Source organism: Gekko japonicus, unplaced genomic scaffold, assembly GCF_001447785.1.
Source record: "Gekko japonicus isolate JY-2015 unplaced genomic scaffold, Gekko_japonicus_V1.1 scaffold292, whole genome shotgun sequence".
Lineage (NCBI taxonomy): Eukaryota > Metazoa > Chordata > Lepidosauria > Squamata > Gekkonidae > Gekko > Gekko japonicus.
In genome coordinates, this window is record NW_015173131.1 from 1526064 (window position 1) to 1553866 (window position 27803).

Sequence of the window (27803 nt, forward strand, 5' to 3'; positions counted from 1 at the left end):
CACCCCCCACCCCCCGGCTCTGAACCGATGGCCGATCGGCGAGCTGATCGGCCCTCTCCGCTCTGGCCCCCCCTCCCTGCTCGCCGCTTTCCTCCCAAGCGGCGGCAGCTTTCGCAGAGCGTTCCCTGCGCATGCGCAGGGGACGCTCTGTGAGTTTCGGGGTGATTTAAACATCCCCCCGATTTTTTTTTCAACAGTTAGAATTTTTGTGCACACGTGGGGACCGCCCCACGTGTGCACAAACCTCTCCCTGCCCCCGAAGTGCCCCCGAAGTGCGGATTTAGATATCTGCACAGAGGGGGCCACTTCACTATTAGATATATAGATGAGTTTGTTTTCCTTTAAAAATCCATTCAGTTTTGTGGCTTGGGACTGTCATTTGAGCCTAATGGGGAGGAACATTTTGTCTGGAATAAGCAAGAAAGCTTAAAACAAGGTCCAACCTTCTTCCATGGATATTTGCTGTTCCCTTCCCAGGCAGAAGTTCATCTGACAGCTACGTTTCTGTAAACTCAGAGGGCCTTGCATCAGGGTTGGGCAAAAGTAAACCTTAGTTCACTGGTGGATGCCTAGCCTATTTCAGGGGGACCACCTAGTACCTGCTGGGTGCTCATCCAGGTAGCAGCTCTTGGGGACTCTAAGCAATTGTGCATGCTCAGGATCCCTTAACAGAGACCAGTTGTGCCTTAACTACTGAGAGACCAAGATACTGCACTCTTGATTTGGTGGAAATAGGAATTTTAGCAATAATTTTGAAATTTAAGTCAGCCTCCCCGGTCACCAATGTAGGATACTTCATGCTGCTCTGGATATCGCCATCCACTCCCCAACTAAGCAAGAGGGATCGAACAAAGGCACCAAAGAGAGGTAGAGAAGAAAAGAAACAAGAGGAAGACTGGCCTGGTTAACATATGGTACCTAGTGGGGAGAGCCAGTGTGGTGCAGCGGTTAAGAGTGCTGGACTAGTATCTGGGAGACCAGGTTCAAATCCCCAGATGGAAGCTCACTGGGTGACCTTGGGTCAGTCACACTCTTCCAGCTTAACCTACCTCACAGGGTTGCTGTGAGGATAAAACTGGGGAGATAACAATGTACGCCTCTTTGGGACCCCATTGGGGAGAAAGGTGTTATACAAATTAATAATAATGATTGTGTTGTAGTTGATGTAGGGCTTCAGCCCCATATGTGCAGGCATTGCTCAGAGTTGCATCTGAAAGATTTTGTTTTGTTTGAGGTTTCTTGTTGTTTTGCAGATTATGAATCCTCCCATTTAGGAATGGGAGGGCCAAAAGTATAAGAAATGTACCTGGGCGGGGCCCCTGTGATCTAGCTAAGGCTGATACATGAGTGGAAACAAGCTTTTACAGGCATATCACAGGTTGGATGGAGAATTGTTTACATGAAAGGGGGCTCCCCATCTTGATCATTTGGCGAGACCTGGTCAGATTACCCAGATCAAATATTGTTAATGGTGTTGATCGGTTATTTGAGATTTGTGCCACTAGGCATAGCCGGTTTGGCTTGTTATACTGTTGAGATGGAACTCAGTGGCTCCAAACCAATTTTACACATATGTAGCCCCAAATGAACCCTCCCAGTAGCTCCAAACATTAAATCTTTAGCAAGTCTCTGTCTTCCTGGCTTACGAATAGCCCTTCTGTGTCATCAGTGTGCTTTTGTAAGAATGAAGATTTGCATCCTGTATACTGCAGGGGGGGGTAATCAACCCAAACCACTCCCACCCCCATGGAAATTTTTGGTGGGATCCAAGCCAAAAAAAACCCCTGAAACACATTCATTTTCCTTGAGTTTTTGAGATATGCTGGATATTTTGTTCCGTTCTCCCACCCCCCCCCCCCCCCGGCTGAAGGCTATAAATATTTTAGCTGGAGACACAGTTCTTCAGGGAGATCTGTTGCCTATATCTAGGGTTAAAGAAATTCCTTATTTTCCTCCCCCCCCCCCCCCGGGGTGTTGTTTTTTTGTTCCTTCCCGATCTTGTGGCGCTTTGATGGCAAACACAGTTCTAGTCCCACATAAATTTTCTTAAACTACAGTCCAAATGCAGATGAAATGGACAAACCAGACTTGGAAGGGACCACAGCCCCCTTAGCTTTTGAGTCTGTTCATCTGTTTCATAGAGAACAGGAAGGTTTTAAGATGGCGGCTGCAGCACTTGATCCTCAAGCGCCCCTCAGGGCCGTGCTTTTTCAGAACGCAGGGGTGGAAGGCTATTCAAATATGCCATTTGTCCTCCTGTGTTATGAATTGTTACAATACTGTCAAACACTGTAGTGTAATCCTAATGAATTAATGGATCTTCCTTTTCAGCTTCCTCCCTAATTAGCAGTATCTTGCAATATTTTCTTGATCAAGCCTTTTTCATCTAAAAGTCCTTTCTAAGAAATACTGTCCTCACAGGTAGTACTGGTTGTTTGCTTTTTAAACAGAATCTCCAGTTGGGAATAACGGTAACTCGGGGTAAACTGCCAGAGGTAGTGAAATTAATACATATACCAGGGGTCATTTCGTAGAAAAAGAGCTAGGGGGACTCATTAGCATAACTCATTAGCATATGCCACACCCCCTGACATCACCGGAAGTGTGTCCTCCCCACAGCCGGCGGCGACCTCCAGCGGGCACCAGCAGGGAGCTCCAGGCCCCGCCCTCCCGCACCTCACCCGGGGGGATGGCGTCCCCCCGCGTCCCCCCGCGTCCCCCCCCAAATGACCCCTGCATATACTCCTTTTTTCAGTGCTCCCCCACAAGCTGATTCCTGTACCCCAGTAATCACCAAATACGTATGTTTTGGGGAGACATCCTCTGTACCCAATGAGTGGAATTTTGAAAGTGTGCTAGAGGGACTGACTCTCTTTAGACTTTGACTGGATGAAAACATGCCTTGCTGAAAGCTCCTGCTGCCTGCATGACTCGAAATGGAGTCCCACAGCACAATGGTATAGCCAGTGTTTTGGCTTGCAGAAGGTCCCAGGTCCAAACCCAGCCATCTCCACTTAAAGGGATCTCTGCAGGAGGGCTGGGGAAGGTTTTTGAGAGTCAGAGTAGACAATATCGGACTAGATGGATCAGTGTTCTAACCATTTAAGGCAACTTCATGTGTTAATATGAAATCCTGGCTTCAAAAGAGATGGATGAAACAAAGGCGTACTATATGTTCAGCAATCTGAAAATTTGTCTTTGAATAATTGAGAGTCACAGAAAAGCATGCTAGCCTATCAGTTTGTCTAATGTGTTTGTGCAGCTAAATGTATTGAATTACTGATTTCTGCCTCTCTTTCCTCCTTACTGTCATTGAATGACCCTTTTAACACCAAAATAATGACTGTTGTGCTCTTTTTTTCTCCTGTCTCTCTCTCTCTCTTTCTGTTATTCTCTCTCTCTCCTCTGCTGTCTTCAATAGAGCATGCACCATTTTGAACATGAATTCTCGGTAAAGTAACCTGATATTGATTTCCCCATCATTAGATTGCCAGGGTGTGGGAATGGTGACCTCAAATCCTAAAACTGAAAAAGGGGGAGATATCACAAAGCATTCACTCAGATTCTTTTGGTAGGAAAAAATGCTATTTAAAAAGAAACAAGACCATACTTTCTGCCCCTCTTATAAACCATCTCACACTTGCCATTATTAAATATAGTAATTCATACTTGAAGATTTCTGTTGAGACAGTGTTAACATCTCCGTCTTGGGCTTTGCCTCACTCCTTGATAAATTTAATAGGGCTCTCAGCCCAGCATAGACTACTGCTTGATAAATCATGCATCTTTTAATTTTCTTGATTAATTGATTAAATATGCATGTTCCAGCAAACTGCAGTATAGATGCCTCTTTGGGAAGAGCTGAGAGAGCAACATTTATCTTAATAAACAAAAGTTAACAGTTAGGGCCATCTTCTATATTTTCTTTTGGGGGCCGGAATATAAAGTACAATTGACTTGCAAAGAATTGCGAGGGACAAAGGGAGAAGAACAATGTGCTTGAAAATGTTTTTTGGAAGTCACAAAATAGCAGAGGTTGAAGAGAAGGAAGGGGACAGGTTGTAGGAATGTTCCAAGATATTTTGATACTTGAGGCAGAAAATTCAAGTCATTCCACTCTAGTACAGTAACAGACTGAATGTACACCCATCTGTGTTTGAGAAGCAAGTAAACCCGGCTTGAATCTCCACTTACTCATGGAGACCACAGGTAACCTGGGGGGTGTAAAAACCTACTCTTCTTCCATTTCAGGATGTTCACTAGTAGGTGTGTTCATGCACTATTTGTCATCCTGCTGCCAGTTTTAGGAGGTGCACAATTTCTCAACCAGACTTCCTTTTTTCCCTAGGGCATATTAATAACAGGAGGGACCCTTTCCTCCCTTTCCAGTTCCCAGTATACTGTCTTTATCTGCACAGAAGGAAAGGGTCAGGCAGAAGCACCAGTGCTTCATGCTATAACCTTTTAGAGCCAAAATGACCTGTAAAGTTGGATTCCATCTATGTTTGTAGAGTATACAAATGAAAAGGGCATACTGGCATAAGTTCCAACTGGTCAACTAGTAGTTCATAGTGCCAGATAAGAAAGGAAGTTGTTTCACCCTGTGGAAAAAATATATGCTTACCCCGAATCCAAAAGAAGGGGTAGGGGAAACCAGGAACATACTTCTTCCTCATCTGATTTCTCCCTGGGACGAGGGCATGGCCACTGTTGGATTATTAGCTGCACTTTAGCTGTTGTTGATTAAGCTACAGAGTGATGGAAATGGCAAACTTTTAGCAATTAGTGCCAATTTTGAAATAAGCAAATAACTTCCGCTCCCCAGCCAGTGGCATGCTATTTTCCCCTTACTTGCAAGCCAAAGTAATTCCTCAGCTGAAATGGTGTTTAGTACAAAAAAAAAAGGACCATGGAAGCATTTCCATATTTAGCAGCACAAGCGATTTGTCCACTTGTGTGAATAACGTGATCTGAATGAGAAACGAGACGGTGCAGGACTGTGATTCAAAAAAAGGGGGGGGGGGGGGGGGGGCTGCATTAAAATCCCTGCTCAGGGAAGGCTTGATGGTGGGGATTTTCATGAGTTCCCTTATCAGTTTGCACTAGAATTGTAATGGATGAGTTATTTGAGACGCTCTTAAAGTGTGCAAATGTGTCAGTCAGTCCTCTCAGTTTTCTTTTGCTGCATCCTCTTGATTCATTACTTAAACAGGAGCCCCTTGAATGTACTTTAATGCTGTGCTAGCACTAGTCCAGTTACATTTCTACCTTCTTTAAAGGGGGAATGTATGCCGTTACTAGAGAGCCGGGGCATGCGACTTCTGAAGAACTAGATGTCAAGAAACAAGGTTCACAAAAGTGATCAGGCCTTGCTATGAGAAGGAATGGGGGTGGCTTTGCAGGTTTTGGTGGCAGCTTGGGGGGTTTTTTGGCTCTGAATTTGCTTCAGTTTGCCTGAAAACTGTTTTGGAGGGGTCCTCCATTGGCCTCCAACAACATGAAAGTGAAGAGTCATAGAATGGCACACATGTGTATGTATATAACAGGGGCTCCTTCACTGTGTGCTAGTTACGTTGTGGATGCTGCTGAAAGCACACGTCATGCCCAACTATCAGACGGATTTATTGTATTTTCCAGCAATATAAATATCCCACACACACACACACATATCAGTTGGAGAAAAGATCCGAGTAACATCTGCTTTTTATTTGCACGTTGAAACAGTCCTCTGGAAAGGGACATTCAAGACTAGCCACTTAGCAGCTAGGAAAAATTAACTTGTGCTTAGTAAGGGATCTCTAAGGATGGAACTCGCAAGGACTGTATTGAGCGACTGAGGGAGGGTAATGCTGTGTTAGTTCTAAGTGCCTTAAATATACCTGTCATTGGATTCTCCGTATTTTGATCTTTCTTGTCTCTTGTCCTCCATGTGCCCTAGCAGCTGAGCTCTTCCTTTTTTGTTTGGTTTTTGCTTTGATCTTTGCCTTCTGCTGCTCCCTTGCCTTTTGCGTTTGGCGTCTCTGCTTCTGCCCTCTTGCACGAGCTGGGCTGGGTTTTGCTTATTTAACTGCCCCACCTCGTCTGAAAATACAACTCTAGATACATTTGCTTGGGATGTTGCTTTTGTCCACTCGTCTGATCTACATGTGCCAGTTGATCTGTGTCAGGCAACTGACTGGTAATGCTGCCGCTTCCTTGCATGTTCTGTGCTCCACCATGCACTTTTTGCCATGCGCTCTTTTATTTTTTTCTGCAACTGCATTTGTTTTGTCATGTTGTACCTGTTACTAATGAAATAGGGAGAGATTCTCCTTGCCGGAATAAAAGTTTTGTTGGCATCTGACTGGAAAGACTTGTTGAATCTTTGTTCCCTTGGGGCTATCAGCATGTTCATACCCTGGCTGCATCTGTGCATCACTGGATGCTGCACTACAGCACCTATTCCCCCTCCTGGATTGTCTTGTCCAGACAGGAGCATCCGGGTGTGAATGACTGCTGTACCACAATGAGAGCACAACGTCCAGCAGCGTGTAGATACAGCCCATGTTAAGGCAGAGATCAGACTTGATTTATCCTGTGAAGCCGATCATTAGCAAAAACGATCAAATTGGGCTTGTCTCCCAAAAGACAGTGGGAAGCCCTTCTTTAAAATATGCAACCCTGGGGTGGGGTTCGGAGTCTGGTGGAAATGTATACATAATAGGAAGCATTAAAGCAGCCCTTTGGCTTGGTGTGATGAATAGCAGAAGGATGGATAGCCTGCCTGTGGACTGAGAGCCACATCCAGGCCACTAGGGCTATAAGAACATAAGAGAAGCCAATGTTGGATCAGACCAATGGCCCATCCAGTCCAATACTCTGTCACAAATTGGCCAAAAATACCAGGTGCCATCAGGAGGTCCAGCAGTGGGGCCAGGACACTAGAAGCCCTCCCACTGTTGCCAAGCACCAAGAAGACAGTGCATCACTTGCCCCAGACTGAGAGTTCCTATCTATGCTTTGTAGCTAATAGCCACTGATGGTAATGCAATACAGTCCTGCTACCGTGTGGTGACTTTCTGTAAGAGAGGCTGTGGCCAGTAGGCTGCTTGGTCTACCTCTGCTGTAGTGGGATTGTTTTTCATATTCTCAAGTACATCAAAATCTAATTAATCAAAAAGATGACCACCTGAGCCAAAGTTAGTTGGTAAAATTGGATGTTGACAAACCTGAGCAAATAGTCTTTTTGCAATTTTTGATCTGTTGAAAATGCTGAAAATCCCAGCCTGTGTCCAGCCCACATGTGCACGGAAGGCATGTGGAATTGCCTCACATTCCATTCCTGTGGCCTCTTCTGGGTCTTGGAAAATACATTCCTGGGATTGCAGGGTCCACATAGAGGAACAGCCCCCTCGTCACTGCAGGCTTCTCCACCCCCGGGCGCCAACTTTCTGCTGGTCCAAAGGGGCCACTGGCAGAAGGGGAACACTTGGAAGATCAGCGTCTGCAAGTACCTTTCACTTGTGCTTTGTGGGAGTCAGCTGTGTGCATCCTTACTCTGTGGTGGCCCAAGCAACTATAAGGGGGTCATAGACTTCGGCTTTCTCCATATCATATGAATGAATCCTTAGGAAAGCAAGGGGAGTTGTGAGACCACAACAGTGAAGCGTTGGCTGAGTTTTTCACAACTGGGACGTTACCTGAGGCATGTCATGGATTTTTAACTATGCAGTGCGTGCTCAACAATTACATTAAGGAACTGTCCCCTAAATGTACCTTCCATGCTAAGGAATGCTACTCTATCTCTGAGAGCCAGTTTGGTGTAGTGGTTAAGTCCAAAGCCTTTTATTGGCATATGAATTAATATACAGTAATCTAAATACAAAATCATGCCGAGTAAAATTAAAATTGCAGAGTAACATCACAATAAAACCTAATTCATAATATCACTTATCAGGCTGTAGGACCATGGCACTGCAGAGAAACTTTGCTATTATTTCAGTTATTTCTGTATCATCGAGCAAGAAAAGGAGCTTAAAATAATCAGGGGTCCCTAAAAATTGGCCAATATGGGATATAGAAGATCCCAACGGGACGCCAAATAGAGAGGGCACTGGAGGAGGACATGGGCAACAGTTTCAACACAGCACCTGCTAGGATAGGGAATCCCTTAGAATCTGCCAGATAAGATAGCTGAAGGAAGAACATTAAATCTAGCCAAGGATATGGCTCTATGCAAATTTGGAGCTATGAGTTAGAGGTATACTGCTGGAAGATTTGCATTAGGAACAATCCCCAGATTTAAGGGAGAACAGGTTCTGTTAGCCAGAGTGTGTCGCTCTGATCCCAATAAACTAGATTTTATTTTTTAAAAGACCTGAGACTCAGAAAGCATATATAAGGATTCTAGAGACAAATTCCGGGACCTTATTTTGGTTTCGATGTAAGATAGCCGGCTGGAATTAACAGATTCAGAAAGTAGTTGGTACATATAACTGAAGGGGTCAGAGTTGAAATGGAGTCGTAACCAAAATTTAATAGTGTGGATCCATGCCTTAGTACCCAGAAAATTCTGACCGCACTCCAAACATAAAGCAGCATATGGGACACACATATGTACCCCCATGATAGTTCGCAGAAAGATGGAGTGGACAAGTTCAACTGAAAAGTCCACTGCGTCAATCCAGAGAGGTGCCCCATACAGTAACTGAGCTCCAGTTTTAACATTAAAGGCTTTAAGTGCAGCTGGCACATACTGGTTACCTCGAACAGAAAAATACAAGTGAGAAATTGCTGCAGCACTAACTTTTGCTACATTAATAGCCATTTTACAATGGTAGGACCAAGTAGCATTGGATTGGAAATAAATGCCCAGATATTTGAAGTGCTTAACCTGTTCAAGTTTGTTGCCATTAATAATCCACTTATAAGATTTTCGGGAATAGGGAACGACTAATAGTAGTGGTTAAGTGCGCGGACTCTAATCTGGGAGAACCAGTTTTGATTCCCCACTCCTCCACTTGCACCTGCTGGATGACCTTGGGCAAGCCGTAGTTCTGATAACAGCTGTCTTTGAAAAAGAGCAATTTCTGTTAGAGCTCTCTCAGCCCCATCTACCTCACAGGGTTTCTGTTGTGGGGAGGGGAAGGGAAGGGAAAGGAGTTTGTAAGCCGCTCTGAGACTCCCTTGGGTAGTGAAGGGCGGGGTATAAATCCAATCTCCTCCTCCTTATGAAAGCAGATGCCCTAACTGGAAGCACCTAAGGAATCCATTTCAAAAAGTTCTGTATCACTGTATATTATTAAAAATGCACATGGGGCACAATATTAGTCCTCCTAGTAACAAGTAGATGCCACAGTGATTATTGATGAATGGCTTAGAGATGCCCATTGTATGCACAGAAAAATATACCATGGAAGACTCATGGCACTTCTGTGCACCTCTGGTCAAATTACACTCTTCTTATATTGGACAGATTCTAAGTATGTCTAGCATAAGCTGTACATTATAGACAGTAGTTTGTGTGGTTCTAGTCAAACAGTGACAAGCCACAGTTTGTCCTTATAAGGCCTTAGAAATCCCTGAGCTCACCTGATCCTCCTGGACTAATGCACAGCTCAGACCAAAGCCTTCCTCATTTGCAACAAATCAGTTTGTCATAATGTCTGAATGAGAAATGACAACCTGTGGTTTGTTCTTTCATGTGAAACCCTGTTTTGTAAGCAAAGGGAACAACCTTGTTTTGGATGTCATAGCATACAAATATAGCTTGTTACAAAGCAGGATATTGTTCATCTTGGATCCCTGTGCAAGGGAGAGACTTTGAAGGCTTCTACCCACAACAAAGCTGTTATGTCTGACATAACAGTCTGCACATGTATATATAAAGCCATTTGGAGGTGGTAGAGAATCATCTAAAAATTAAGAGCTCTCATATCACTCTTGTCCATGAATGTAGGAACCATGTATACACCATCTTGTGTGATTATTGCACATCCAACACACACTTTGAACCAACTGCCAACACGTGTAAATTACATGTATTGGGGGTGCATGTTTTTTCCCTATACTGCGATAAAGAAAATTTAATGGTGCTTCATCATAGGTATGTATGGGAAATTGCTATCAGCTTTCACTTATGTAACTACAGTATTATGGGTTTTTACTGAGTTTCTAGTGGAGTGGACTGGCTTTGAGCACTTGATAATAAAATGTAGGCACCTTGCTATGCTGCTTCACTTGGTCAAAGTCTGGAAGGCTGACATCTTGTTTAAACAAGCCTGTGTTCATCTCTGTAGTCTCTTGTCCTGTGTGTTCAAATTTGTGAGTGTTTGGGCTTCCAGCTGCATGTGGGTTTCCTGGGGGTCAGCCTGTGGCTCAGACTTTCCTGAAATGAGAATCCCAGCTTTTTTTTCTCCAGTTGCTAACCCTCATGACTGTATAGAACACCGCCATATGCCTGCCTGTGTATGTACTCATCCTCCTCCCTTATGCCTGCAGTTTTATTAATGAAAACAAATCACTTTGTGGCTTCTTTATGTTGCATGACTCCTCCTCTTACAATTTTTCTTTTCTGTACATTTGGCCCATCTCAGCCCATTCCAGAGTTTAGTCTTAACGGGTGTATTTTTCTCCTTAGCAGGGGCCTCGACAATTCCTTCACCGCCTCCGCCACCAGCAGCTCCTCCCCCTCCTCCTAATTTGGATGTGCCAATGCAGTCTGACTCACGGCCTGTTAACAGCACAAGCCGGGGCGCCTTACTCAGTTCCATCCAGAATTTTCAGAAAGGAGCCTTGAAGAAAACAGAAACATGTGACCACAGTGCTCCGAAAATCAGCTGAAACTGTTTACACCAACCCAGCTTGGATATACTGTGTGTGTTCTTATGAACAGAGATTTATCTGAAAATTTTATTGAACCACAGCCTTGTGGTTTCTTTTTACAGCTGCTTGTTTAAGAGCCATTTCAAGCTTTTTCTAGACAAATCTTTTCAGTGAGTAGCAACACTATTGCAGATTGCATTGGGGAGGGGGAGAGATGTGAAAAGTGTCAATTCCAGTTTAAAGGAACTCCTTTTTTTTTAAGGGAATACTGTTTTGAGTAGGCAGTAAATTCCTTTCTCCCTAATTGAATAAAATTAAGTTGTTCATCAATGACACTTTCTTGGCCCTGATTTTTAAGGGCTTTTAAAAGTCTAAGCCTGATATATTGATGTTTGAAGCATTTTGGTTTTAACTGTTCTAAAATTCACTTAATCTGAGCGTTAACACTGATAAGAAAGTTAGGACTGCTTCTCTCCCTACAGTGTTTGTTAGCCTCTTACTCTTAATATTGTTGAATCCCCCTATTAGAGTGACAATACTTGGAAGAATGTACAGTTCCAGAATTAGTTTCATATTCCGCTATTCTGCGTTTATTCAAAATGTGGGGCACAGTGGGTTTTCCACCAAACAAAAATTTTACAAGACAGATTTGTAGAGCTGGAACTTGAGGGAGCTCTATAATAACATGTCCTTTTGGTTTTACTCAAACCCTTAAATTGCACTTTAAAGGATTGTTGGGAATCCATTTTTAAAGTCAAGTATACATCAGTGTGTGTTACTATGCAGAGAATGTCATTGTGTATAGGAGTTCATGTAACCTGTGATATACTCAATCATATTTTTATTAAAATAAATGTCAATGGAGTTTCATTGGTTTAAAGAGGGATAATGCAGCGGTTTTATGCTTTGTAGCAGAAAAGTAACAATGAAACATGGAATGCCTTTAAGTTCTGGGGTTTTACTTGTCTAAAATTAACAAATACAGTACCAAAGGTTGTTATAGTATAGATGCACTACTTTAAATCATACTTAACCCAGCATGTTCCTGATACTTTTGAAATGGAGCCATTAGAATTCTGCAGCTAAAGTACAAGCTGCCCCCCCCCCCCAAGCCAGTAAAGTGTACTCCAGTTTTGGACAACTATTTCTGTTCATGTCCTTTATTTCATGCTTTATAGATTACAAGATGAGCATAAAGAGTCTTGATGATATATTTAGGGATGTCAGATTCAGTTGTGCAATGATAAACAAGATCATCATCTTACAATGAGAGTTCTTTACATAAAATACAAATTACAAAAGGTTAACGTCTGTCAATTCTCCCTTTGTATTTTCTTCTTAGAAGTAGGATGGGAGACACTATAGTCCCTGTAACAGATTAGGCATCTAATATTGTTTTTGCTCCCCTCCAGCCCACAATATAATGACAAATACATTCCATAAATATTTTTAAAGACTGAAGTCCGAAAGAAGCACTTATATAGATATATATATATACACAAAACACTAGATATTTAGTGTTTTCTTCACTGCAAATATTATATCCTTCACTTGAGGTATACAGTTCTCCTCCAAAGTCTTTGCATAAGGCATAGGAACGTCTGCACCAGTGACACGAACAACTGGAGCATCCAAGTGGTTGAAAGCAGGACCTGGAATCAGAACAAAATGTAAAGATTCCCTTCTCAAGGTAAAGGGGGTTACGACAGGTCCAGGGGGGGAGAAGAGAAGCCCTGGATCTTCTACCTGTAGTACAGCTGTGGTTTTTATCTATCTATCTAAAAAATGGACATACAGAAAGAGCTCAGCACTGACACACCAGCTCAAAGTCTCATCCAGTGAAGATTGCACTCCTGGTTTTAGACAGGCAGGAAGGTGGACTGAAATCCTTGTCTTCTTCTTAAATTTATGCAAAACAGAACAAAATTAAAGGACTCCAGTGCCTTCCTTTATTGCCGTTTCCCACAATTTAATTTCTGGTTAGATAAGCTGTACTAGAAATACTCCCTGCAATTTAGGATTTCAGTTAGAAACCTCACTAGCATTAAAGGACAAATGCAGTTTGTAAGCCAGAGATCAACAAGTGTAATGAAAGATCGCCCTACTTGAAAGAATGCGATGGCTCCTACAGCTGATTATTTACAGGAAAGGCAAACTTTGCTTTCCTGACAAGGATCTAGACAAATACCACAGCTGGGATGCAATTTCCCTTTATGTGTAACTCTTCCTCCTCCCCACGCATCCTAAAAAAGGCATACAGGGATAGCTAGCACCAACTTTAAGAACATTCAGAATACCTTCCATAATCCTGGCACATATCTCAGCTCCGACTCCAAACTGCGGCCAGCCCCCTTCCACCGTTACAAGATGATTTGTCTTCACAACACTGGCTTCAATGGTATCAATATCCATTGGTCTAATAGTACGAAGATTTATTACCTGAAGAAGGAAAGAGAGCTGAAGACTTGTATTCCCCAAGAGTCGTCAAACAGGAGGCCAACTTTGCCAGTAAGCAATGGTCTCACCTTGTTCAAGGTGTAAAATGGCTGTGTGTGAGTACAGAGCAACCAAGCCATCTGCTGCATGCACGCACACACACCCTGTGTAATCAGTGTGTTTGTTTCTCCTTGGGAGTGTAAAAAACACATTCCCAGCCACACTATACAAAGCTTTTGTGCTCTTGCTTAAGCCTAGCTCGATCAATGGGGACCATCTGAACAGCAAGCGCAAAGCTTGACCGAAGTGGAATAAACATGCTGAGAATCAAGGCCTTTTTTTAAAAAAAAAATATGCATCCCATGGCAGCGGGGAGTTGAATTCCTTCTCTTCTGCCACAGTATTTATGGTTATGAAGTTATTCAAAGCGAGTGGCAATGCTTTGTGGTCTCTAAAAGCATGTGGTTGCATGGGCGTGGGGGAGAGGAGACTGAGTAGGGTTCATAATAGTCGGGGTGGAACATTGGCACCCTATGCAGAAATTATGCAAGGTAAGTATATAAAATGGATTTGCTTTAAGCAGGCAACAGCTCTTAAGTAATTAAACAAGTTTCAAGCCGATTTCTAAATCTCTATACTCAAGAGTTAATTTCTCAGTTAAGATGGTGCCTTCCCAACATGAGGTGTACACACAAAAGCAGCATTCCTTCCCCAGAGATGGGAAGCTTTGGCAAAAAAAAATTAAGTTAGTCAAATGATATTTTTTTTTTACATTTAGTCAAATGATGTATAAATCAATGGTAGAGAACATGTACTGCATGTATAAATGATTAAGGTTTAACCTCTGGCATTTCCAATTAAAAGATCTCAACCAGTCTTGGATAGACCTCTGCTCGAAACTCTGGCCAGCTGTTATCAACCGAGGGCAGCTCAAGGGAGAATAAGGCTGATGTAGTATAAGGCAGCATCAATTTTCATCTAAATGATAGGTCAAATAGCCATTGAAAGCTCTGGTCTAAATTTTCCACTCAAAGGTCCTTCTCTGTCAGTGGAAAAAAATGTTCCCCACCTGCTCTTCTCTTCAACATGCTGGCCCCCTAGGTGACAGGAGACCCTCAGGAACAACATGAAAGCCAAATCAGGGATCTGAAGCAGGAAGGGGGAAACGGGTGGAAATTACTGTTTACATTAACAGATAATTTAGTCTGAATCCCTTAATAAACACTTGCTTAATCGGAACAGTTTATACAGTCCAGATAAACAGGAAAAATTGGTCCAGAATTTGGCATTATTCAGCAAAGAGTTGAGTGCAGGGCATATATCCCCTTGCCTTCAGAGAAAAGGTTACTACCTTTTCCCTCCCCTCACACACGATGCAGCGAAGCTCGACCTCTCCCAAACCATCTTCTGTCACCTGTGACTAAATTGTTCCAGCACTGACTCGGGTTGACCGTATGAAGCTGTCGCTAAAATACTGCTATACAAAAATAGCTCTAGAATAGGTTTCACTGTGGATTATCCCATAAAATGACAACATACCTCACATTCCACCCCATCTTTGGCAAGAACAGCAGCTGCTTCCATACAGTGGCCAACAGATCGAGAATGAGCCACTAAGGTAAGGTGGGTTCCTGAAACAGAAAGTCCCAATGATGCTAATACTAGGATGCAGATATTTCAGCCCATGTTCCTAGACTTTAAAGATTGTCTACTGGCCACCATGCTGCCCAAGGGTGTGTTTTTTAATTACATTTTATTATTCAAATTTGTTCTTTCCTTTTTGAACTGTGCGGCCTGTGCTGACTCCAGAGAAAGGGTACACACACACACACAGAGTGAACAAACTGGCTTGATGTCCCATCTGCCATGCCAAAAACCAATCCTGTTGCTGGAAAGCAAAACTGATGGGCTGAAAAAAATCCCGTCTGGTACTGAGGGAAATAAACCTGATTCCAGCCCAGCATATGCAGAAGCCCACGCTTTCACAGGGGATGGGGAAATTAACTGGCTAGAGTGTATGTTTCCATACAGCACAGGTCCTTTAATATGCATCTACTATGTAAGGAGGGAAGAATTTCTCCCGAGTGACTTTGGAGCAAAGGCCACCATCACAGTGCAAATACCTAGCGTGGCCTACCTGGTTTTTCTACTTTAGCCTTTCCAATAGGAACAAGGAAGTCCTTTGACTGAGTTTCCTCAGACATTTCAAAGGGAACGCCATACATCAGTTCATTTTCCAGCATTACAACTGTGAAGAAAATAAGAGAATACGCATTGGAATTTTCCGATGAAATTATTCATGTGTGTGATAAGACAAAAGTGTGCAAATCAGCATTGGGGGGGGGGCACCATTGGATCAGTACCACAGCAAGGGGTGAATATAACTGTTTCCCTCCTACATCATTTCCTCAGTAAAATTACCACTTTCCTACACAGCTATTCTCCTGCCAACCTAGCAGTTCGAAAGCAAGACATTGCAAGTAGATAAATAGGTACCACTTCAGTGGGAAGGTAACAGCGTTCCGCGTGCCTTGGTGTTTAGTCATGCCGACCACATGACCACGGAAACGTCTTCGGACAGCGCTGGCTCTTCGGCTTTAAAACAGAGATGAGCACCGCAACCCTAGAGTCGGATTCGACTGGCTTTCGAGCAAGGGAACCTTTACCTTTTTACACAGCTATTAGCCTCAATAGGGAAAACAGACATGTATTATAAAATGTCACGCTTATTTTCTTACTGGCTTCTAAAAGCAGCTCAGAAGATAATGGTTTCTACTAGTAATGTAGCTTGGGGAGGGGGAAAAGTTTAACCTCATCCTCAAGCCACTCCCCCAACACTAAATGGATCCTTCTGTAGCTGCTTTTTCATGGTTCAAAATTTGTAAACTTTATAACTTTGGCTCAAAGCCTTAGCAAATAATGCCAAAATGCCAAAAGCAACATCAAAACAATACAGCAATTGCAATCACAATTACACTCTTAATATCCAAAACAGATCTATAAACAGTGGTTCAAAATTATGTCAGTAGATTTAACCATAGCCTCTTGTTTCATGTTTGACTCAGTTTGGTATGGAGGATCTTAGTTTGGTACTATGGTACAAAACCAGAAGTGAAAAAGCACACAAAAGCAGGTAAAAAGGTGGTAAGGAAGAATGTGTTAGTTCATGACAAGTGCACAACCGATGGCAGTCCTAGAAATTTGGACTCAGGGGTACATGTATCCCAAAGTCCTGAAAATCCCTTAGATGGACCAGTCTCATTACACACGGATTTACAGTGTATGAAGTTAAGAATGCGTGCGTGGCTCTAGTTACTTCACCTTAGATTCAATCTCGTATCAACTTTATGCAGTCACTTGACTTGTATCAAAGGTGAGCTGATAAAGGCATGAAATGATCATAAACAGTTGGAAAACTAGCACGGTTTAGGGTAAAGAAATAAGGTCATAGCTCACATTTTGCTGTTCCTTCAGAGGAGCACCTAGTTAGTCTAATTAAATTGTTTCTAATTAACTTAATTAAGCCTACCTCTTAAATAAAACTGTACAAATAAGTGTCTAAAATCTTGCAAAGCACACAACCTGATCACTGGTTCTGAGCAACTTTCATGAAGTTCTAAACCTCTGGGCAGCAGAATGCTTGAAAAACTCCTAAGCACTATCTGCTTCAAGATTCAGAAGTCAGAGGAACTCTAGATGGGACTTCTACTGATCTGTACACTGTCTCTCAGCTCCCTATCCTGGCACCCTATATGCCAAGTGTCTGAAGTTCATATCCATCTCTTTTCCAGAGTTCCAAATTCTTACTCAAACTATCTACAACTTTCCCTCCAAAGTCCTCTCAGTTCTCTTCCACCAACATAAGAAAATTCCAAACTTTACAGCTGCCCAAGCCAAAAACATTCCATTCAGAAGAAATTATGAGCTGTACCCTAAAGAGCTATGAACATAGGGAGCACCGCCGGGCAGCGGCGTGGCGCCGCGGGTGATTTTTCGGGACGTTCCCGATTATCCCCGACCTTTCTTGCCCCTTCTGGGGCCACACAAGTCCTTGTGATCTTGTTGGACTTCACCGGCTCGCTTGGAGGGAGGTCAGGCAACAGGAGACTTGTCCGGTCACCCCGCGAGCGGCTGCAAGCGGGGGAGGCCGTGAATGTCTCGAAGCAGGAGCAAGGAATGGAGCAAACATGGCCACCATGTTTTGTTAAGCTGCGAACGCCCTTTTAGAGACTATCGCAACCTTGACATAACAAAATCTACAGCAGAGTATATAAGAACTACAACGTGAGTATGCGTAGTTTTAACTACTAAAATATGACGACTTTCATTAAAATACCGCTTTTTAATGTCCCATAAAATTATGAACAGCGGCAGGGAAGAGAACGAGAGTAAAGATTGCTTGAACGTTTCTTGGGGGCAAGAAAACATCTTTATTTGTTGGAATTCACGATCAAGAGGAGTAACGTTTGCAAGACATTCACACTTGAATTATAGTGATTATTGTGATGAAACTAGTATACACGGCTGAATAAGAAAAATGGCGTTAGTAATGGATATAGAGGAGATGGAGGAATTGCCGAGCCCAGAGATTGTGCAACTCACTTGGGAGCAGTTTAAAAAGTTTGTGATAGATGAAGTTCAGCAAGCGGTTGAGGTAGCATGAAAGAATCTCCTGGAGAAAGCTCTGAGCTCATATCAGGATTTGGAAAATAAGAGCTCATATCAGGATTTGGAAAATCTGCAACTCCAACAAACTCTTGTTGAAGAACCGGGCTACTACCAAGGGAACGTGTTACATGATACACCGCCTGTATTCACGAAAGGATCTGGAAACTCTATTAACCAAATGCCTAGTTTAAAGGAACCAGGCAAGGAATCCGATAGTGTTGAAAATGGTAAAAAGAGACTCTCAAAAACTTTTACTCAATGAGCTGACAACTGGTTAAAGAAAGAGAAGAGCGACATGCAAGGAAATTTAGTAGACATAGTGGAAGCAGTAAAAGCCTGAAAATTTGTGTTTTGAAATTTCGATGGGAAGAATTGTAAGCAAAACTTCATGTATATAAAGAGATAAAACATTTAAGCATGATTGTTAAAAAAAGATGTTACAGAAAATTAAGAAAAAAATCAAGCAATATGACTTGCAGTCTAGAATAGTTTTTTCTTATGTGTACTGGAGAAAATGAAGCTCAGTGTAAAACATTTTACAACAGGATGATTGAAAGATGAATGATAACTTTAATTTAGTAATTTTCTACCCTTTCCTGCTTACAGTTTGTTTGTTTTTTAATTTCCTTCTCTTGTGGGAAGTTCTCAAACATGAATACAATTAGCCTTTAGTTGGATAGTAATAACAGTATTGGTATAGATAATTTGGAAGAAGCAAGGAAGTAGATAATATGAGGTTATCTAAATAAAATATTATAGCTACAGGTCAAGTAGTGGTTAAAAGAGAATAGGTAAGAAAATAATTACTGTTTTAATAAACTAACAAATAATTTCTAGTGAAAGTAAAAATGTGCTAAACTATTAAGTAGGTGGAATGGTGTTGGTTTCCCCTGATTACTGTAACAAGCTTAACCAGTAATACAAATAAATTACAAGTCTGTAAAGTAAGATATATGGGAATAGAAAAGATGAGGTTTATTTGAATAAAATGCTACAGATACTTGTTAAGTAATTGTTAAATGAGAATAGATATATTAACAAATACAATTTCTAGTAATTGATAATAATGAATTTAATTGTTAAAGTTACCCTTAAATATTGTTATGAGTTTAACTATACAGATGAACTGGAAATTATAGAATGCAATTGTCAAGTTTTGATTTACCAAGTTGAAAATGTTTTTCTGACGAATGAGGTAATTAGATGTCAGATCAATTAAATCTGCAGTTTTTTCTGTTAGGAATACGCATTGATGCATGATTTATAGGGCAAAGATGAGAAAATCAGAATGAATTTGTTATATTTGTGTACTCTGCTGTATATAAGATAAGTTGAAGTTGTCTCTTTCCTTTTTATGTTTGAAAACTAATAAAAATATTATTTAAAAAAACATAGCAATCTAGCGGAAGGGATTTTTGCTCTCCTCTCCCTTCTTACACCCCCAAAATCTACTCCAAAGGGCTGGGGGATCCCTCAGGAATGGTGAGCAATGCAATGCAGGGAGCCTGCAGCTAGAAGGCGGAATCAGTAGTTGTGGCCCCATCCTTGTGTGTGAGCTGTGGAACAATTTGCAGGAGAAGCAGGAGGCAGCAAAAAAAGAAATTACCACAACTTCATGTTTTTTAAAGATCCAACTCTATGAAAATTATATTCAGGTAAGCATATCAAATGCAGACATGCATAACTGTATCTGTGGCTTGGGGTCCAAAGATCTGCTCAAGGGAATGTTTGCCTTTTTCTTTTTTGGACTGGTGACCCCACTCACTCAGCTCCCTGCCGTATTACAAATGGCTGTGAAAACTTCCCTCGGTTTCCAAAACTGTCAGCCAAGTTGCCCCAGAGGCTGTGAACACTATTTCTAAACCCCCTTGGGCTCACAGAACAAGCAGCCAGACCTAAAATTTAGGGAATTTAGTACACAGTTGGAAGACGTTCTATTGAATTATCTGGCCAATAATAACGACTTAGTCCCACTCTGGCTCAAGCACAAAGAATAACAGTGGAATGAATGGATCTTATCAAGACAGTAGCAGTGCATTCACAAGGTGATACTGCACCCATTTCTCACTCAAACCCAGAACAGTTTAAGCACAGTGCACATTCCACAAGATAGGGTTGCCTGCGAAATGCTACTGAGCTGCAGAAACTAACCCAAAAGCTAGCACTTAAGCATTACAAACACACACATAGATCTCAGGGCTTCACTCACCTGGATTATCATCCCGGATCGATGCTTTAAGGAGACCCTTTGCATCCTCTGAACTCCAAGGACTCACTACTTTCAGTCCGGGACAGTGCCCATACCAGGCTGCAAAACACTGCGAATGCTGGGCCGCTACTCCTGCAGAGGCTCCATTGGGACCCCGGAAGACAATGGGCACAGGCACCAACCCTGCGGACATGTAGTGGGTTTTGGCAGCTGAGTTTACGATCTGGTCAATGGCTTGCATTGAGAAGTTGAAGGTCATGAATTCACAAATGGGCCTCAAGCCAGCCTATTAAAATAAAGTAGCTGCTTTAATAACTCTTGCTAGCATTTTTTCAAACACAAGAATGAATTGTTTTAGATTTTCTTTATTTTAAAAATCCTAAAGGAAGTGACCTACCATAGCAGCACCTACAGCAATTCCGGTAAATCCCATCTGAAAAAAGAGTAAAGAAATTTTTTTTATAAAGATCTTCGCTCCACCATGACTTAAAAAGCAGTTTAACTAAAACGGACTGAATGGAATGGCAGGGAAATCTTTTTAGGATGAAGTATTAAAACATAAAAAATTAAAAAGGCCCAGAATGCATACCTCTGATATAGGAGTATCGATAATCCTCTTATCACCATATTTTTTCCAGAGCCCTCTGCTAATCTATAGATGTAAAAAAATAAGGGTATGTGTGTTTAAGCTGTTATGCCATATTGCCGTTCTAAGAATCACACTGCCCTTTCTAAGCAGTCTTACCTTGTATGCACCATCATACTGAGCCACTTCTTCCCCAAGCAAGAAAACTTTCTCGTCCCTCTCAAGTTCCTCATCCAAGGCCTGATTTAAAGCATCGCGGACAGTCACCTGTTGATGAAGAGACATATTGAGGCCACAATCCAAACTGTTTAGAGTAATCACTCTGAAACCTTTATCATCTAGAATAAGTAATATTTGGGCTGCAAGTTTGGTAGGGACCTCTGGCTTAGGGTGTTTGATGGGATCTCTGTCTTAGACGAGAACAAAACGGGTAGGAGAGAATGGCAAAGATGTTTTCCAACACGCTTAGAGAAGCCAGGTCTACACAGAATCCTGTCCAGGTCTGTTCCAAAGGTCTTACTCTCAGGCACCAGTCATTTTAACAGTGGGCAACTCACCCATTGTTTCCAGCAATGCAAATCTCTGAAGCAGAAGAAAGACAAGCAGCGTGCCAGTCAGATTTGCTCTTTTCCTTTGCTAAGTTTGTCAGCAAGGAGGAGGAGCAGGCTCAAAGAGAGCTCATTAGGTTTTTCATCTGACCAAGTTCACGTGAATGGGAAGGATCTTTGAGCAGCATCAATCATGAAAGCTTCTACTTAGCTTCGTAGGCTTTTCTTCCTGGTTCCTAACATCTGATTTTGTGTTGAACTGAAAAAAGTTATTTCCCTTAGACTACCAACAGTATCAAGATCTCTTTCAGACCAATAACAGCCACAATGCAACAATCTGGGAGATCTGACATCAAGACGCAAGGCTGTACACAGTAACATAATTGCTCTATCCTCCCACAGCACATGCTCAAAAACCAGAAAGCAAAGCTGCTTAACACTTTTCAGCTACACTTTCATCCTGCAACTGTTATTTCACAAGGGACTAAAGAACTGGGCTATTAGTCTTCTGCCAAGAGTCCCGTGATCCCACAGAAGGCTCTCATACCACCCACTGCAGAGCCAGGGATTTAACGGATGCCTTCTACAAACAGCACTGCAAAGCCTTTGCCCAGCAGGGCAAAATGATGCCCCCAAGGCACCACTATGCATACATAAAAATCCCTCTTCCCACCTTAGAAAAGAAAGTCTTCATATTATTACAGCATATTACAAATGCTGTATTAGTTAAAATGTTTTGGCAAAGACTCCATACACCCCCCCTCCAGTTATCAAGGACAGCCGGTATCTAATTTTGATCACTGGCACGTTTTTGCTCTTCTCAAGTAGCTGCCCTAACTTAACCTCTCCTGACTTAAGCAACCCTCCAGAGCCCTTGCTCACCAGTGAACCCTGAGTAACTGAGCAGATCTGAGTGCTCAGTGCGTGGCAACGGCATGACAGCCACAGCACAGCGAGGCAGCTGAAACGCATGTACATGTCAACATAACAGGGGTATTTCACCCTTAAATACATATTCACATTTTTATATACAGCATTAGTGCAATTAAGAGGTTCTAAAACACCCCACTTCCTTTAAAATAGGAACAGAGGCAATCTGAATCCAGAGATTCAAATAAGGGAACAATATAAACAGCTTTCTAGAAAGAAGTCACACATTTCATTTACCTAACTCATGTTTTCCTTAATCTTGCCCTTTCCTCCAAGGAGCTCAAAGTGCCTTACATGATTCTTCCTCATTTTATCCTTACAACAATCCTGTGAGGTAGGTCTGGCAGAGACAGAGTGACTGGTCCAAGCTTCAAAGCAAGAGCAGAAATGTGAACCTGGGCCTCCCAAGCCCTAGTTCAACACTCAAATCCTTTAAAAAAAAAGAAGTCATCCCCAGACCACTTACCTTCACATTCTGCCTATTTTCTGCTTCCAGAATCTGACTCTAGAAATTGGTCACACAGACTGCTACAGCTCCTGTTACCACTAAGTCCTAAAAACCATTTTCCCACAAGGCAAAAACAAGCCCGAACTCAGCTTCTCAGGAATCATCGGCACGAGTCCTGCGACGAAGCTGGGGGGACAACTGCCCCAAAGGAAGGGGAAAACCTCATCCTCCAAACACGGGGCTCCCAAAGTACTCTAGAGCCCCAGCCACCCTCAGGGCCAGACACACAGAGGCGGAGAGAGGAGTTCCCCACCCAATGCAGCAACCTTATCCACGGCACCTTCCCCGGCAAGAGCTCCAAGGGGACCCCGACCTCCACCTGCAGGGGGTCCTCGGTTCAATTTCGCCCCGAAAGGTAGCCCCGGCTCCAGCCCCCTTTACCTGAGCCGCGGCAGGCACTGAGGCGTGGAGGGCCCGCCGCGGGGATCCGCGAAAGCGCCCGGCTACCACCACCGGCCTGCACCGGGCCAAGCACCCCAGCGTCCCCGCTCCTGCCGCCATCTTGGATCTGCCCTCAACCTGAACGTATCTCGACGTGACCCTGAAGCCCCGCCCCAGTTCGCGCTCTCCTATTGCCTAGCAACCAGCGGGAAAAGGAAGAAAGTAGGCAGGGCTCCGAGTTAGAACGATGGTAGTTCATCTTGACGCTGTACTGGGTTCACTTCCGCCCTTATTTTAACGCACTGGTCGAGGTGACAAGAAAACTAGCGGAGGCTCAGTCCTCATTTCCTGGGCGGTGTAGGAAGCGTACTGCGCATGCCGGAAAGTGGCCGGCGCTTACGATAGGCTAGTCAGTAGCCGCGTAGGTCCAAGAATAAAATAAAAAGTAATAAAGAACAATCCTTTTGTTAGGACTAACCGAAAGATCGTATAATGTTGCATCATTTTGTTGGTCCTAATAAAAGGTATCTTCTTACAATATTATGTGGATTGTATCCTGGCATTTAAGATGCCGGTATTCGCTTCAGCAATGATTTTTTTGGGGAGTGTTTTTGCTGAAAATCTAAAGCCGCGGCAAAGAAAGCGGGATCGAGTAGACAGAACACAACATCCACCGCCGCTTGGTACAAAAGTGGGTTCCCTAAGCCTGAGCTGTGACGATCTGTTAAGGTTTCACAATGTTTTGTGTCAGTTAAAATATATTACACGGAGTTTGTATGGATCAAGACAGCTTTTGACAACTTTTTCCTGTTTACACAATACCACTGGTGCTTTGTCATAAATCACTGTCACTCTGAGCACCCATCTCCAATTTGCCGTAGCAACAATGTGCTAATCTCAGAGTTGTCAAAAGCTATTTGAAGGGGAGGGGGGAGAGAGAGGTCATCCTTCTTCCCTAGACAATAATAGCCAGTCCTGATTTTCAGTTGAATACCGCAAGTTCTAGTTCCGTGTAATGCTGGTGTTCTTTTTCTGTGAGCAACTCAAAGGTATTTCCAGGCAGTTTCCCACCTGTTTAGAAGTATTTGATAAGGAAACTTCTTGCTATCTCTGGCTCAGCTGTCCTTGCAATCAAGGTGAGATTGATTTGAACATAGGGAAGCACATTTTGAGTTGCAGCCTTATAGAATTAACTATACTTTGAGGTCATGAAGAGACAATTAAAATAATTTTTCTTAAAACTGCTTTAAAGCATGGCTGATAGGAGTCACTACTGTTCGGAAAACACAAGAAGATAGGGCACAGAATCTAGGACATAATATAGAATTGGACCAGTGGTTGAAGATATGGAAAGGAAACATAAAACTTATTAGAGCCACCTCTTATAAAGAGAATGTATACAAAATGTTTTACAGGTGGCATATCTCTCCAGATAAGCTAAGTAGATACTATAAGAGCCTGTCAAGTAACTGTTGGAAATGTAAACGAAATGTGGGGACATATTTCCATATGTGGTGGCTATGTGCTAAAACTAAAAATACTGGATTTTGATTAAAGAGATAATCGAAAAAATAATAGATACAAATATACCTTTAAAACCAGATATATTTTTGTTAAATATAATTCCTGATATTCACAAAAAGCTAGATGTCTACATTATTTTGCATGTTGTAACAACAGCAAGAATATTATTTGGCAAACAGTGGAAAACAGAAAAAAAACTCCTTCAAGGGAAGAATTTATATATAAATTGTTAGAAGTGGCGGAAATGGAAAAGTTAACTCTTATGTTACAAGGTAAAAATGAAGAGGTGTTTGAGAACTTATGGTCAAGAGTCTATAGATGTATTGAAATAACCTTAAAGTGATGAATTCCTACATTGCTTTAAAGTGTAATTTCATAAAACCGAAAATAATGGAAGAATCTCGGTACCATGATATCATAGAATCATAGAATGTTAGAGTTGGAAGGGAGTTGCAAGTCATCTAGTTCAACCCCCTGCACTCTGCAGGAGCATAGCCGAAAGATAGCTCTACAACATACCCGAAATATGGTCGTCCAGCCTCCACTTGAAAACGTCCAGCAAAGGAGCATCCACCACCTCCCGAGGCAGACTGTTCCACTGCTCAACCACTCTTACAGTAAGCGAAATCGTAAGATGTTTTGTTTTTTGTTTTGTGAAAAATTAAAAATAAATATACATAAAAAAAGAACACAAGAAGATAGAAGCCTTCATAAAAAGGGGAGCGGTGGCACAGTAGGTATATCCCACTGTCTTAACATCTGAACTGTGTTAGTTCAAGCCCCGCGCTGGTGTGAGCAGCCAGCCTGTTGTCCCCAGCTCATCATCCACCCAGCGATTTGAAAGCTTCGGCGAGTAGATAAAATGGGAACCACTCCTTAGAGAGGGTGGGCACGCCAACCTCCCTTGTGGGAGGGCGTTAGCTGACGGTCGGACGTCCTGGTCAAGGCTTGTAAAGGTGAAACAGCTTCCCGGCTACGAAAAGAATGCCTGCAATGGATGTTCCGGCCAGGAGGTGGCAGTGTGGCGATTGACATACGGGTCCTGAGGCCTGGCCAGCAAACAGCCGTGCGGGAAAATGACGGAGCCAGCCAGAAGACGTCTACACCAGGCAGTGACGGTGCGTGCAATTAAAGTGAATATATGTTGTCTTCCCTATCCCCTATGAACATTGTTAGTCCCTTGTCTATATATGGAGTAAGGTACATCGCTTTGAGCCCACTGGGGAAAGTGATTAATAAATGGAAAGTATTATTATTATTAGGCACATGTGGTTGTGTGGCAAAAGAGGAAGAAGGGCTTGCAGGTCCATGAAATTTAAAAAATCAAAACGGAGATCTACAGTGCACAGCTGTTCTATGGACTTAACAGTCCCACTAAACAATATATATTTTAATTGTTTGTCCAGAATGTGTTCTGCATGCTGCTTCATTCTTTAACAATATGATCCATGTAGCTATAGAAATTACAGGGCTCTCACCTGTGAGTTATATGCCCTTTCAGTTCTTGCTTGAAATGATGGTGCAAAAGAATTTATTACAAAAGTGTAAAGGACGACTTGCCAAGAGCAAGGAGTTCTGTGAATACATAAATACATTTTGGTAACAAGAGTCCATAGAGTTCATGTTTTCATAATGCTCTTTCCAGATTAAAGGGAAGCATCCCACTCGGAACAGGCAATCTCCCAGGGAAGGGACCTCCCTCCTGCCCTTGCATCTCAGGCCAGTGGAAGAAACAGTGATGGGGCAAAAATGATATTGGGCTACATGCCGATGTCACATCTGGTCAAAAACCTGGATGTGTCATCAGTGCATTGTCTAACACTGTAGGAACTCAGTAGTACTTCCCCATAGCACATAATGTTTAGAGATAATCTAAACATTTACATGAGATAATCTAAATTTACATGAAACAATGTAAGTTTCATGTAGCTAATATCATATTTAGCAGCAGTTGATAGACATATTTCCTATACACTTATCACATGCAATCAAAGCCAGTAAACACTGCTGCATCCTTCGTCTATAAATTAATTTTACTCTATGGAAATACTTTTTGTATTACACATAAATGTAGGCCATAATAGTAAAACCCTTTCACTTAGTAGTCTTGAGCAAGCCTCACTGGCTGCACACTAACCAGCCTCCCATGACTACGGCCTTAAGTTTGCACACTGTGTTTGTTGGTCTTAATAAAATGTATGACATAGCTTTTCTGTTTGGATATGACTATGAATTACCTTAAGCAACATCTGTCTAGACACAGAAGCACCCTTTCAGCGATCCTACATGCACTTATTTGGGAGAATGCTGGCAGCTGCTGAATTAGGTCTGGATTGACTTTATTTTCTCCTCTGTCTATAGGTACTTAAGTCTGGGTGTGGCCAGAAGAAGAAGAAGAGATTGGATTTATACCCCGCCCTTCACTACCCAAAGGAGTCTCAGAGCGGCTTACAAACTCCTTTCCCTTCCCCTCCCCACAACAGACACCCTGTGAGGTAGGTAGGGCTGAGAGAGCTCTGAAAGAAACTGCTCTTTTTCAAGAACAGCTGTGCCAAAACTATGGTTTGCCCAAGGTCATCCAGCAGGTGCAAGTGGAGGAATGGGGAATCAAACCCGGTTCTCCCAGATTAGAGCCCACGCATTTAACCACTACACCAGACTGGCTAGTTGAAGCGCCAGTTGAAGGGCTATTGGACTTCAGCCAGCCCAGTGAATGACAACTTCCCCAGGCTATATTTGTTTGTCTTGCTTGTTTAAATTATGGTATTAGTTTGGTTTGAAAATCTCTGTAAGCCACTCTGAGTCCTGTTGCAAAGGAAAGAGATACATAAATGCCCCAAATAAATGAAATGAAAACTATGTATTTGGGCCAAGTCCCCAGACCTTTTAATCATAAAAGATAGTTTACTGCAGGAGGGACCTATTCCTTTAGTTCTTATGTACTAAAATAATTGATTTGCTCAATCTGAGTTTTCATAAATATTGTAAATGTGTATACTTGTACCCTAACCCAACTTTAAGGACAAGTTATTTGATTCTGATCTGCCAAATTTAGAACTGTATCTTGAGAAGGGGGACAAACAGGAAGAAGAAAGCATCTAAAATAACATTTCAGGGTGGTAATTTAAAAGACTGCACACAAATAGCCAGTGATTAGCTGGCTCATTAACACAGCTATTAGTCAGTTATTTGTGTACTGCTGCAAAGTAT

General features: G+C 42.4%; 2 protein-coding genes across 7 annotated transcripts in view; one reads left to right on the forward strand and one right to left on the reverse strand.

Moving 5' to 3' along the window:
- Nucleotides 1-11927, forward strand: part of PXK (PX domain containing serine/threonine kinase) — a 68816-nt gene extending 56889 nt beyond the window's left edge. For 3 of the 6 annotated variants that reach the window (XM_015422138.1, XM_015422136.1, XM_015422140.1), the window contains one exon: nucleotides 10622-11927. In XM_015422138.1, coding sequence (XP_015277624.1) covers nucleotides 10622-10821 — 200 coding nt within the window. In that variant the 3' untranslated portion in view covers nucleotides 10822-11927. Of the gene's footprint in view, nucleotides 1-10618 lie in introns of all 6 variants that reach the window. The other 3 variants (XM_015422135.1, XM_015422139.1, XM_015422137.1) reach the window with 2 other exon arrangements.
- A 12-nt stretch (nucleotides 11928-11939) lies between these two features.
- Nucleotides 11940-23225, reverse strand: PDHB (pyruvate dehydrogenase (lipoamide) beta). Its single transcript, XM_015422141.1, has 9 exons — nucleotides 23070-23225; nucleotides 20862-20969; nucleotides 20706-20768; nucleotides 20514-20549; nucleotides 20117-20402; nucleotides 15377-15487; nucleotides 14779-14870; nucleotides 13101-13242; nucleotides 11940-12455 (listed from the first exon to the last, which is right to left on the reverse strand). The coding sequence occupies exons 1-9, from the start codon at nucleotides 23187-23189 to the stop codon at nucleotides 12310-12312; spliced, it is 1104 nt and encodes a 367-aa protein (XP_015277627.1). The 5' UTR covers nucleotides 23190-23225; the 3' UTR covers nucleotides 11940-12309.
- Nucleotides 23226-27803: the final 4578 nt, after the last annotated feature.

What these genes read in the sequence shown, in the direction of transcription:
- PDHB (XM_015422141.1), bottom strand. Translation starts at nt 23,189, where the DNA reads ATGGCGGCAGGAGCGGGGACGCTGGGGTGCTTGGCCCGGTGCAGGCCG. An exon ending in TCGATACTCCTATATCAGAG is followed by an intron (nt 20,550 to 20,705) that starts GTATGCATTCTG and finishes CTCTTTTTTCAG; the next exon opens with ATGGGATTTACCGGAATTGC. An exon ending in GATCCGGGATGATAATCCAG is followed by an intron (nt 15,488 to 20,116) that starts GTGAGTGAAGCC and finishes TTTTCTTCACAG; the next exon opens with TTGTAATGCTGGAAAATGAA.